This window comes from Trifolium pratense, linkage group LG7, assembly GCF_020283565.1.
Source record: "Trifolium pratense cultivar HEN17-A07 linkage group LG7, ARS_RC_1.1, whole genome shotgun sequence".
Taxonomy (NCBI): domain Eukaryota; kingdom Viridiplantae; phylum Streptophyta; class Magnoliopsida; order Fabales; family Fabaceae; genus Trifolium; species Trifolium pratense.
In genome coordinates, this window is record NC_060065.1 from 148,449 (window position 1) to 162,448 (window position 14,000).

At 27.8% G+C, this 14,000-nt stretch overlaps 1 protein-coding gene across 1 annotated transcript; it reads left to right on the top strand.

The window, feature by feature from the left end:
- Positions 1–9,026: 9,026 nt before the first annotated feature.
- Positions 9,027–13,226, top strand: LOC123899089 (chromo domain protein LHP1-like). The gene is made up of 6 exons (XM_045950147.1): positions 9,027–9,262; positions 9,414–9,439; positions 9,556–9,642; positions 9,735–10,325; positions 12,756–12,816; positions 12,907–13,226. Exons 1-6 carry the CDS (start codon positions 9,110–9,112, stop codon positions 12,952–12,954), a joined length of 966 nt encoding a protein of 321 aa, XP_045806103.1. The 5' UTR covers positions 9,027–9,109; the 3' UTR covers positions 12,955–13,226.
- The last annotated feature ends 774 nt before the right edge of the window (positions 13,227–14,000 follow it).

A 14,000-nucleotide genomic window follows, 5' to 3' on the forward strand; every position in this document is an offset into this window, starting at 1 on the left:
TTAATCAGTTTGGTCCTATTTAGACCTCTTTTTAGGGACCAAACTGATTAACAGAGATGTCTTTAAGGGACCTATTCGGACTTTTTTTTCTTTAAGGGACCTATTTGGACCTTTTTTCTTTAAGGGACCAATCTGAAACCAAAAATGTCTTTAAAGGACCATTTTATTAATTAAGCCAAAAATAATATATGAAGTCAATTACTTCATTCCTTTTATATTTTAGACAATGACACATTTTTCTCTACTTGATAAGTATGAAGTTTAAGAATAATTTTTTTTAAGCATATCAATTTCTCAATTCCACATTTTTCCAATTCATTCTATAGTATAGTCATTCGAGGAGTTTCTATTATTTTATCAGTGTATTTGTTAAATATCACATGAAAAATTAGACAAATAAAAAAATAATGAGTAAAAAAATAGAGTACAACATTTATTTTTAAATAATAGTAAAAAAACATTTATAAGCATGATTTAAATCCAATAAAAAATAATATGAACAACAATTCTTTTTTAATAAGTAAACATATGATTAAAAAAAAATGACAATAAAATATAAATAAATACTTAAAACTCTAACATCAATTGATAATATTTAATCCTAATTTGAATAACAAACAATGTTGTTCTTCCGTATATGGACCTGCAAATAAAGATTTATAACTCAAAATTAGTACAATTTTCTGATTGTAGAATTAAACTTGAATATTTTATCCACTCCTCTATTCCCAATCCAGATATTATTTATCCCTCGTAGTCATCTTCATCAATCTCTGCAAGAATCCAAATAGTAAATAAAAGTTACAAAGATAGATGAATAATATTTTGGCTTCTTAAAAAGAAGTTTACAATTTCTACCAAAAAAAAAGTTTACAAAATATTATTGACTTTAGAGAAGAAAATGATTTCTCTTTTTTATGTTGAATCCTCTTATTGTAGCCTAACACAAGTAAACAAAATACCTGCAAAGAAAAACAAATAAAATTTAGATTTCATTCCACTTGAGAGCAACAAAAATTATATTGAACAAATAAATAAGAAATAACCAACAATAGAAATAGATTTTTTATTTTAAAAAAAAAACCAACAATAGCAATAGATAGAAAAAAAAGTAGTGATTCTGTCAAAAAAAAAAAAAAGAAGAGTAGTGAAGATGAGAAGAGAAGAGAAAATAGAGAAGGGGCGCTGAGACACTCAATGACCCTCACTCTTACATGTTGACCCGTATATATAGAAACTATAGTAGATTTTTGGTCCTTAATTTTTGAAATTTCCATCCATTTCAGCATTGATTTAATTTAATCAATATATATTCCAAAAATGAGTTGGTCAATAATCAAAAGTTTCCATACGTAAAATTTCAATTGTATCAAAATATTAATATATAGACATTTGTTCATAAAACCTGATTGAGCAATTTCTATAAAAAAACTCTTGTGGGATATATAAAAAAAAAATATTACGTAAAAAAACTCTATTGTTTGGTATATATAAAATTTTATATATAATACTTTCACAAAAAAAAAAATTCATGTATAATATTCTGTATTATATATTATATATATATATATATATATATATGAGATATAATTATTTATATTTGAATTTGAGTTATTTCCTTTTAAAATTATTTTTAATAGGTGCATTAAATAAGATTTATAAACAATAATTGAAAAATGATTGAATTTCCAAATTAGCCAAAGATTCTAAGTAAAATGATATCATCATGTATTAGAGAAATCGCAAAGGCCTTCATAGTTAGCCACATATGAATTGGAGAAATATTAGAATGCCACATAAGACATGAATCAATGAAATGGTGCCACATAGGAATAAGACTATGAGAGAGAAACTCATAAACGGGAGAAAAATGCATTTGGGAACGCCATGTGTACATAATCCTTCTATCAAACCCTCCCAAATAATATAATAATAATAATAATAATAATAATAATAATAATAATAATAATAATAATAATAATAATAGATAGATAGATGATAGATAATGGGGAATGATTTGAATTTATTTTTTGGTAACAAATGATTTGAGATTTTGAATTCACATTAATTGAGAGATCGTGTATTAATGATTTTGAATTACTACTTGATTTGATTTAGTTGAAATCATTTGATTGATTTGTGGAATTGATTTTTCTTTTTAATGTTTATTTTATTTTACGGTGAAAGCAACCTGTATGCATGTATTAATAAAAATAATATGTTAACATTATTTCTCTAAAAAATATATATTTGAAGTTTATATTGACGGTTGTTATTTTTTTTATTTTATTTTGTGTCTTTCAAGTGTGCTTAATAATATGAAATGAGTTTTTTTTCTAAAAAAATAAAATGGATTGGTAAAAAAAATAAATAATAAGAATTCATAATGATTGTAAAGAGAATTGGTAATGTTGTTAAAAAATTAAAACGTATTCGATTGTTTCATTTTGAATGATTATTTGTAAATTAGCATTAAATTTTGATTCAGAAAAACACTAAAGAAAAAATATTCCTTATATGAGTACCGCACAAAAATTCTATTGAAGATGCTCTCTAAATTGCCATATAGAAAAGATGTTCTCAATTGTTGCCACATAGATTATGATGAATGAGAGGATGCCACATTGGATTAATAAAAATTAAAATTCATAAGAAAGTGATACGCAGATTTGTTTCCTTGAGAAAAAACTCTTAAACATATAAATAATAGATAGATTCACAAAAATAAAGATCTCCTTTTTTTAAAAAAAAGAAGTATAAAATAAAAATTGCAATAGAAAAATATACAATAATGATGAACTTAATACTATTGAAAAAATACATCATTTGATTAATTTGTTAATAGATTCATCAAGTAAATATATCATTGATATTCCAACTTGTATCCAAGACATCATTGATATTGATAAAGTGCTATAAGCAAGATTTTATAAAAAAATAAAACTACAGTTGTTAAAACAGACTCCGAGCTCTCAATTCAATCCATTTTGTGAGAATGTGATGCATTTCGTCTTGCCTCTCAATTATTTCCCTGTCACGAAAATAAATAGGATTAATAAATAAAAAGATGACCAAAAGAAACAATATATTAAAATTATAAGAAATATCGAACAAAGAAGAAAAAATAAAGAAATTTAAAAAGGTGACAATATACAGAAAAAATAGTGATTATCGAGAGAGATGAATAAGAGATAATGAAGATTGAAAAATTGTGAGTTTTAGAGTTCAGACAAATGTTATATATATAGTAAAAAAAATGGACAAATGAGTAATTTTGTCTTTAATATGAAATTAAATTCATTAAAGTCAAATATATTGATTCCATTTTTAATTTTAAAAATATATTAGTAAATTAGTAATTAGTAAATTAGTAAATAAGACATATATGCACATGAATATAACACACATATTCCAATTTTTTTAAATAATAATAAAATATTAATTATATTATGTGACTCTATATAATTATAAAATTATGAAAATATATAATATATTTTTTTTTACCGTAATACAATATATATATATATATATATATATATATATATATATATATATATATATATATATATATATATATATATATATATATATATATATATATATATATATATATATATGTGACCTTAGTATTTTGATACACGACCATTTAGAAAAAATTTTGTGAGAGAATAATTTGGAGACCATAAAGATTTAATATTTTTTTAATTGAATTTGAAGACCATAAAAATTATTATATCCAGCTGACAATTATACCTAATTATTATAGGTGAATTCTTCGGTACACATATTATGTGGATGTGTACCGGTACACCGCTGAGGTGGTTAATAGGTGTCAACCATTTAATGTAGATTTCGTTTCTTTATTAAGTTTTCATCATTAGACACAACTTTTTAATATTTATAAATGTATCATTCACATAAATATAGTCAATCAATCATGTTCCACAATAAATCAAAACATGCATCAAATCTTTTAATCTATGTCACATTTTTTTAACAAGATTCAAATAATTTAATATTATTTAATATCCTTTAAAATAATATAATTTTAGTATTTTAACAACACTCAACACATTGTATTTTCTATAAAAAAAACGTATGATTTAAACAATTTTTTTATATTATTATTATTATTATTATTATTTTCTTTCATTTTTTTTTAATATTATTAATTTACAAAGTTTAATATTTATTTACCGTTTAACCATTAACACATATAATTATTTTTTTGTACAAAAAAACTTAAATTTTTTAATATGCTTAAATATTTTATTGTAATAGTTAATCTAATTAGTTGATGTTGAACCGTTAGATTGTCGACATTTAAATTCTTAAATATTTTCCATTTCAATTTGGTCAATTTATTTCATTAGTTCTTATGGTAGAATTGGTAGAGACTATTGACAAAAAAAAAATGAATTGGTAGAGACTTAATTATCAGTTCTTGATAACTAGGTTTTTTGAATAACAATTAATCAAACTAGTTGATATTGAGGCATTTATATTGTCAAAAATTTGAATCATACGTGTGTCATTCCAACTAGGTGGTATTGAATTGTTTCATAGAAAATTGATTTCCCTTGTCACAGTCGTTATGCTTGTATCGAAATTCTTTCTGCCATCATTCCATTTCAGGTATTTACAGAAATCCCGCGGATGGTACCTCAGTCTGTTCGACTAACCATTAGATTATCAAAATTACAATTTCTAAGTATCTACTGTATGTCATCCCAATTAAGTGATTTTGAACAATCTAATTGAAATATGATTTAATATCGGCGTTAAGAGTTGAGTTAGGATTTTTGAAATTAGTAGGTTCGTAGGGTTAAATATGATTTAAGGATAAAACTTATTGACTTATTTTTAAACTTGGAAAAATAAATAAGCTCTTATATATTATTTATAAGCTTGTCAAAGAATTTATGAAAAATTTGTATGAATGATCTATATGATATAAACTTTCAATCCAACGGTGAATTTTGTATAATTTTAACAAGCACACGTGCACCACTTAAGACATTTGTGCATGTTAGCCTTCACCATTTTCACTAGGGAAAACTTGTAAATTAATATTTTTTTAAGCAACTTATAAATCAAAGTTTAGTTGTTTGTAAAAAATATTTTTCATAAGCTAAAAAATAAAAGCAAAATAAAAATTGGTTCATGAAGAAATTTTAAGTAACCGTTATTTCAGTTATAGTTGAGATTTAACAATTATTTATTTGCATAAGTTATTTTTTTTTATAAGTTTAGAAATAATTTAATCCAAATAGACATTTTTACCACTACCCCATGACCTCAAGCGACTACCCAAACCTTTCACCACTAGATCAAAAGATTCTAATTTTGTAAAGACTAAAAATTTAGTAAAAAAATAGTAAAACAAAATTTGGCCTAGGATGGATTAGAAGGCTAATGCTATGGTGGACCGCCTTCACGAGTGGTCCACCGTGGACAAGTGATTTACCGAATACATATTTTACAAAACTTACCGTTAGATTGAAAGTTTATATCATATAGATCATCTATAAAAAAAATTAGAAAAATTGAAAATCATTTTATATGTTATTGATATATATATATATATATATATATATATATATATATATATATATATATAAACTTTCGATTTTTCTAAATTTTTTTATGGATGATCTATATGATATAAACTTTCAATCCAACGGTGAATTTTGTAAAATTTATATTCGTTATAATGTTATTAATGACTGGTCCACCATGGACCACTTAATGAAGTGGTCTGTATTATAATTTATCTGGATTAGAATCAGAACCCATGACCATACGTTAACAACACATACAACTTACCAACAAGACAAATAATCATCTTGTTAAAGTAATAAAAGTAAAGATGTAAAACAAAATCCCAACTTTATTCCTTAATGTCATTCTGCCATCATAGTAAACAAAAATTAACATATTTCATTTTTGATTTTCTTCAGAAATACTACCATTCTAAAAATCAACAATATCTTTCAACTTCGATTTTCTTCAAAAATACTATATTTCTAAACAAAAATCAACAATATCTTTCAACTTCGATTTTCTTTAAAAATACTACCTTTCTAAACAAAAATCAACAACATCTTTCAACTTCGATTTTTTTTCAAAAATACTATCTTTATAAACAAAAGTTAACAACATCTTTCAAGTTTGATTTCTTTCAAAATTACTATCATTATAATTATACTTAATTTCATTAAGGATTTCTAATATTCTCAATGAAGTCGTTCAATATCACCTAATTGAACTAACAATAACTTATGAATTTAAATTTCGACAATCAAATATTTATAGAACAATCTAAAAAGTTCATTTACAAAACTTTAGCATTTTTCAAAATAAAATGAATTAAATATGAGTTTTTGAAATCAAAATATGAAGATAAAAGTAACAAATATTTTGACTTAAAAACCAAATATTGAGCTCCTTATTTTTGAACAAACTTTTTATAATGTTCAACACGTATTTGCAAAATTATCATAAATACACATCAACTTAACAACATGGCGATAATTGCATGCATCAACAATTTGTAGGGATGAAAGCATGACATATTTTTATGAAGACAAAAAATTAAATTTATTTAACCAATAAAATATATTAGGAAACACTAAAAATTAACAGTATTACAATAATATATAAACATATTAAGAATTATAAGTTTTTTTGTAAAAAAAAATGTATTTTAATAATTATATATATTAATGGTTCAACCGTAAATATATATTAAACTTTATGTGCAAATAACTAATAAATTCATATTTTGTTAAAAAAAATTTAAACTTTAGTAACAAATATTCATATAATGTACTAATCATGACCGCGGAAAAAAAATTAAAATTTCAAATGGTACGCACGAGTTGAATGAAAAGTAGGGACTAAAAACATTGACCGATGAAACTTCAGGGACTAAAAAGTGTGAAAACAAACTTTAGGGACTAAAACGAAAATTATGGGAAACTATAGGACCAAAAACATATTTAACCCTTTGTTTTATATATATATATATATATATATATATATATATATATATATATATATATATATATATATATATATATATATATATATATATATAAAGAGCATAAGCTATTACTAAAACAACATCCCGAATGTCATTCCGCCGTCACACACGGAAAACAAAAATCAATAATATCTTTTAACTTTGATTTTTTTTCTTCGAGAAATACAAATATTCTAAGCAAAACTCAACAACGTCTTTCAACTTCGATTTTCTTCAGAAATACTCTAAACAAAAATTAACAACACCTTTCGACTTTAATTTTCTTCAAAAATACTATTTTTCTAAACAAAAATTAACAACATCTTTCAACTTTGATTTTCAGAAATACGACCCTTCAATATATAATCATGGTATCATGGCAAATATACGGTTTTTACTCTCAAATTTTTGTCTTAAACTAAGCCAGTTCAAATTTATCATGAGATTTCTATTCTCTTTAATTTTCGGTTTCAAAATTCTTTAGTTTCGTGTTTCATCCTAACCCCACTAGAAAAAACAAAAATAAGGGCAATTTTCTATGACCCCTAATACTTAATAAACCTAAAACAAAAAATCCAACACCCACAGCCTAAAAAAAAAATCCATTGGTCAGACATTGAAAAATCACGAAATTGCAGATATCAAATAAAAATATAAACTTAATGGAAAAAAAAGAGATCAGACTGAATTCAATGGGTGCTATAATTACAAAAAAAAAAAATAGAAATTGATGGAAAAAAAATACATATATTAAAAGTTAAAACCAGAATCCAAGATTAAAGGAGAGAGAGAGGCGAGATATTTACTTTCTTTTTTAAGGTTTCTAAATTACAATAATCTCCATTTTGAAATTTTTGTAAATTAAAAGAGTAATTTAAAAAACTTCTATTTAAATAAGTCTTTAAATGACATGTTAAATTATCATTATACGTGAACCAATTAAAATTATACACCTCAACAGTGTACCGGTACACATCCACATAAGACGTGTACCGGAGTGCTCACCATTATTATATGCAGTTGGCAATCTTCCTTTCATAAAAAAAATTTAAAAACAATTGCTTTGGTACAAAAATAATATTTTTTTTGACGAAATTGGTACAAAAATAATTATTAGAGTAAATTTATGATTTTCGGTCAACAAAAATAATGACTATATAATTGCTTGCTATATATAGCACTTCAAAAACAATATTTATTTAAATGGATTGTCCAACCAAGAATCAGAAAGTAAAATGTTAACATGATTTTGATTCAGAAAAACACTAAAGATTCTAAGTAAAATTATTTCCTTTTAAAATTATTTTTAATAGGTGCATTAAATTCGATTTATAAATAATAATTGAAAAATTATTGAATTTCCAAATTAGCCAAAGATTCTAAGTAAAATGATATCATCATGTATTAGAGAAATTGCAAAGGCCTTCATAGTTAGCCACATAGGAATTGGAGAAATATTAGAATGCCACGTAAGACATGGATCAAGGAAATGGTGCCACATAGAAATAAGACCATGAGAGAGAAACTCCTAAATATATAAATAATAGATAACTTTCCAAATCACACGTGATAATAACTTTTCAAATCTCACATGATAATTATTCTCTAAATTTATGATCCGGTAGAAAAAACATCATTGATCAGGAAAGACATAAAAATATTTTGTGATGAATAATATAGTCAACAATAATTTTGATATGATATACTTTTAAAATTGATGGTGCCTATCAATTATTGCACATAATTTTAATCACAATTGGTATACTTGTCATAGTGGTTGGAAATATTGTCTTGCATTGAAGGGTTGCGGGTTTGAATCCTAGTCAAGACAAAATTGTATTATTTTTTAATAAAAAATGCAAGATAAAATGGAGGGAAAACCGGGAAAACAAATTAGGATTTAGGGTTTGCTTGTGTATACAGGCTTATAATATAAAAGATAAAGAAAAAACCCTTTGGTAGAGAAAAAGTTCTGACTGAAGTCTAATATAAAAAAAAAAAAAAAGTTAAATAAATAACAACAACTCTTTGGGTAGAGAAAAAGATTTTGGTTGGATGGTGGTGTATAGTGAGATTTAATTAAGAATGAGAAAGACGAAGAAGAGCAGCAGTACTACATCAGATTCAGAGTGTTGTAAACAAACAGACCAAACCCCTTCTGCTTCTGTTGATGCTCCTCCCAAGCTTGATGATGGCTTCTATGAAATTGAAACCATACGCCGTAAGAGGCTCCGCAAGGTAAGTAGTAATCCATCTTTCTTTCTTTCTTACTTACTTACTTACTTACTTACTTACCCGTTCCGTTGCTACTAAGTCAAATACTTTCTTTCTTTGGATACTGGCGGCTGAATGTTTGTTTGTTTGTTGGTATTCAAATTCAAATTCATAGGGTGAGGTCCAGTACCTGATTAAATGGTGAGTGAGTCACTCTTCCTGATCTTTTGTTGCTTTGAGATATTTTTTATCATTATGAATTAATGGTCCAGTACAGTACCTAATTAATAATGGTTGAGTTCAATTGCATGTGATAGGCGCGGGTGGCCGGAGACTGCCAACACTTGGGAACCTCTTCATAATCTACAGTCTGTTCCAGATCTCATTCATGCTTTTGAAGAAAGGTAGGTAACTTCATATGTATTATATATATATATATATATATGTATGTATGTATGCCCTTTACTATCATACTCATTTCTTCATCTTCCTTCAGCCTCAAATCAGGTGGTGGTGGTGTAGGAGTAGGAGTAGTAGGAGTTGGAGTAGGAGGAGCAAAACATCATCGCAAGCGCACCCGACGCACCACCACCCTTCCACCTCACTCTCAACCACCACAAACTGGAATATCCAATCTACTCAATACCTCACAACAACACATTGCTCAAACCAATCACCTAAATCATCATTCCAATGAACTCAAACCAACCCCAAATACTGGCCTCCATGCAGATAACCTCTCAATACATTTCCAACAAACTCTCATTTCAACACCCAATGATGCTCGCTCCAACGGGGATTCACTTCAAACTGACCGCTACACAGGAGCTAAAAGGAGAAAATCTAGCTCCGTTAAAAGGTTCAAGAAAGAGGATTCTGCATGTCAATCTGTTGACACAAAGAATGCAACTGACATATCTGTTGGTAAGCTTGAACCCGGTGGTTGGACACAAACTGCTGGCTATATGGGGAATAACAGTCATCAAAGCATTGCCAATGCTATTGTCAAGATTATAAAGCCAATAGGCTATTCAGCTTCTCTATCTTGCTACATGCAAGATGTATCAGTCACCTTTATGGCTTTGAGGTTAGTAACTCAAACAAACAACTCCACAATTTATTGTTACACACTTACACTTTTGATTGTCATTTTTTATAATTCTATTTGTTTTCTACAACTGTGTTTGCTTAACTGAATTGATGTTCACATAGATTTAGCTTTAAGGGTTTTGTTTTTCCACTGTTAAGTTTGTTAAGAACATGAATCATGTCTTTATTGGATGCATATTTTCAATCAATAATGCCTTGACTATCAGTTTTTTAACTCAATGTAAAGAAACACCTTAAACATTTCTCTGACAAATTAAACGAGTCAAATTACTTATGGCCAGTTTACTTTGTGAAAACATTTTCTATGTTTTTTTCCTAAAAAATTTGTGTTTGTTTGACTTGTTAACAAGGAGAAAATAACAATTGTCTTGCATTTCCGGTAACAATAAAAATGGAATATTTTCATTGTTTCTAGAAATGCATCATCTCTAGCGAGTATTTTATCTTCTCTTTATCACAGTGACTCACTTTATAGAGCCTTTCACTTTATCCCTGGCAATCTAAAATGAACATATTCTAGGAAATGAAAACAAAAAATGTTTTCACAAAGTAAAAGGGCCCATAAGTACTGAAGTTCAGTCATGCTTAACATTTGATAAATATTGTTGAAGGGTTTTCTATTCAATCACTTGTTCACATGGTTACCAAAAGTTCTGAGTTGTTGGACTTGACGGTGTCTGGGCTATTTGTTTACTACTATATGATTAGGTTAATGTTTCAGTAAATTGTTAATTGCAGAGAGAATATTTGATCAACCTTCTGTTATTAAATTACTAAAACATCTGTTAATATCTGCAAGATCTTTCACTCCTATTGTAGATTTAGTTGATCAAACATTTATTTTCACAATAAATGGATAATGAAATTTAGTTTGAAATTTATTGAGATTGAGACCATAGTGCCTGAAGCAGGTGTTTGTTTTTCTTTGGTCAACAAAAGGAAATGCTGTTTTGATGAAAGAAAAGGGGAAGTTAGTGCAATTTAGAAGCCAATATTTCCTAAATTACGTCCAACAAGGTTGTCAAACCCGAGATTTTACGTCAATTTGTTTTGCCTAGGTGGAATCAACTTGTAAACTCATACGCGTTTACCTCATTAAAATTATTATATACATGACATATATACTTATATAATACTATAAATGTATAAAACAAAAATATACCAAATCACCTGAATAAATTGTCATGCTCATAAACATATATCAAACTACATAAATTACCCCACCGAATCATAAAAACATCCAAAAAACAAGAGTTTGGTAAGTTTCTAAAGTTGTTAAAAGTTAAAACTATAAAAAAAAAAAAAAAGAGTTAATTTTTTCACAACCGGGTTAAGTCGAATTAGTTTATTCTGTTTGATTTCAGAGTTTACTGTGTGTCAACTCGGGTAAAATCGGGTTCAGCTATGATTTTATCTAAATTTGATTTTACAAGCAATTTAACTCGGAGGATTTTATAACTTTGAACTCAATTTTAACAACCTTGAGGTCCAGTGTTATAGTTCATTTACTATAGGAATAACTCAATGGCAATTTTAACAACCTTGTTATAGGAATACCTCAATGGCAATCTTACCTAATAAGCAGCTAATGAGGTCCAGTGTGAGAATTTAGGTAATGGTAGGTTTTATTGCTCTAACATGCCCCTGGCACTTTAGTTCTAAAAAGAATAAAGGTGGCAGGGATCAAACTCACTAGCTTATCTGGTAAGATTGCCATTGAGTTATTCCTATAACAAGTTACAAATCCACCACATAAGGCTAAAAGTAATAAGCAATGCATGTTATGTAGTCAGGCTTGGTATGCACATTGTGAGTAATAAGCAGTTGCATCAATTTTCTGATTTAGATAAAATTATTATTATTAGAATAATGAATATAGAAAAAGAAGGCATACTCTGCAAAGACACAAGTATGAACAGCCGAAGAAATTAAAACAAAAAAAATCCTTGCACAAAATTTTGAAGTAAAAAAAATAAATTTAAACGTTTAGTCTTGTTTGATATCTGCAAGAGAGATTCCCTTGAAGAAGCTGTGAGACAAACACCATGAGGAGGCCTTAAATGATGATGTCTGTTGCCAGATCTAAAGAGACAATAAGTTAGCACTTCGCAAACGCTTGAACATTGAAAACTTGTAATAAGTTGTCACTGCTAATGTTCAAACACAAGAAACCAAGCCAAAACCTTAAGTTTAAATTGAATACAAACCGTTCTACAAGATTAGTAGGTGAAACATTATTGTGCATACCTTGCTTGGTTTTATGGGAGCTTTGGACCTCACTGCCATATTTGATTTTGTTGCGAATTTTGTATCTTTTCCACCGCTTTTATGGGGATTCAAGTGAGTTTGATTTTAATAATCATGTTGCGTGCTTCTCAGCATAATGCATACGCTGTTAAATTTACAGGTCCGATGGAACAGAAGTAATGGTGGATAACAAATATCTCAAGACAAACAATCCACTACTGGTAATCCACTATCTCTTGGCATTGTTAGATTAGTTTCATTGTAAATGTTGTATTGCTTGAACAGAAGTAATGATTTTTGGAATTTTGCAGCTGATCAATTTCTATGAGCAGCATCTCCGATACAATCCTACTTCTTAAGTATTGAAGGTGCTTTCTTGTTTTGTAATTAGATCTTCCTATGGTTGTTGTTATATATAATGGAGTTGTAGATGCAGCGGATAGTGAAGGGTTAGGAAATACGTTGTTTGTTAGTGTATAACTATATAACCAAATCGTTGAAGACCTCTTAGACCTGCAATTCTACATCATGTTTTATCCCCTTTACGCATGAAAATGGGCTGTGGAAATTGCCTTAGATGTACTGAACATCATTTGAATTTGGTTTTTGTTTGTATTGTTTCGCATCCCCACCCGCCTCTTTTGTCTCTCGAACTCGGACTCCTTTCATTTCAACTAGCAAATATTAATTGTACAGATATTTTTATAACAAAAATGATTATTGCCACGAAGCTAACTTTGTGATAAACACTGGAACAATGTGGCAACAGACAAAATACCTGTGCTCTAACTTATACTATCTCTCTCGTTCTTTCCGTCCCCATCTTCTATTAATTTCTCTCCCTCTTTTACAGTGAGATGCAATAATCTGTTAAGTGCTTTTGGAGACAATTCAAAGTGGTTAAGCATTTTAATTTTCTTTCCAATATTATTGGTCGAGCAACAGCTACAATTCTGGAAAATTTTTAGAAATCATATTTTGCATTTTTGGTATTCAGCTGCAGCAAACCAACAACTTAGGCGTGGTGCTTACTTTTTTCTGCCATTTTTCAATGCTGCCCAATTTCAAATGTTTAATAGATTGGTTTTGCTGCCCAATTTTTTGTTTGAGGTTGCTTTGTTGGTCTAGTGACTTCCATTTTTGCACAAAAAGATTTTGGGTGGAAAAGAGAGTAACATATCATTCTTAATTTTTTTTTTTTTTTTTGGTTTATGACCCTGGTTCCTAGGGGTAAGGCGTCCTAGTAGTCCAGAGTTCGGCCGCGAGGTAAGTAAAGTCTGACCAAGAAATTGTTCCACCCAAGAATCGAACCCGGGTTCTCCCGAAATCCGTCCTTTTTTGGTGAAGCTCATTAACCACTTGAGGCAAATGACTTGGTTTGGTTCTTGATTTGTTTGTTAGAAGA

Excerpts from the sequence above, each read along its gene's own strand:
- LOC123899089 (XM_045950147.1), top strand. The coding sequence starts at position 9,110 with ATGAGAAAGACGAAGAAGAGCAGCAGTACTACATCAGATTCAGAGTGT. Across the intron at positions 9,643-9,734 it reads ATTCATGCTTTTGAAGAAAG|CCTCAAATCAGGTGGTGGTG; the intron begins GTAGGTAACTTC and ends ATCTTCCTTCAG. Across the intron at positions 10,326-12,755 it reads GTCACCTTTATGGCTTTGAG|GTCCGATGGAACAGAAGTAA; the intron begins GTTAGTAACTCA and ends TTAAATTTACAG.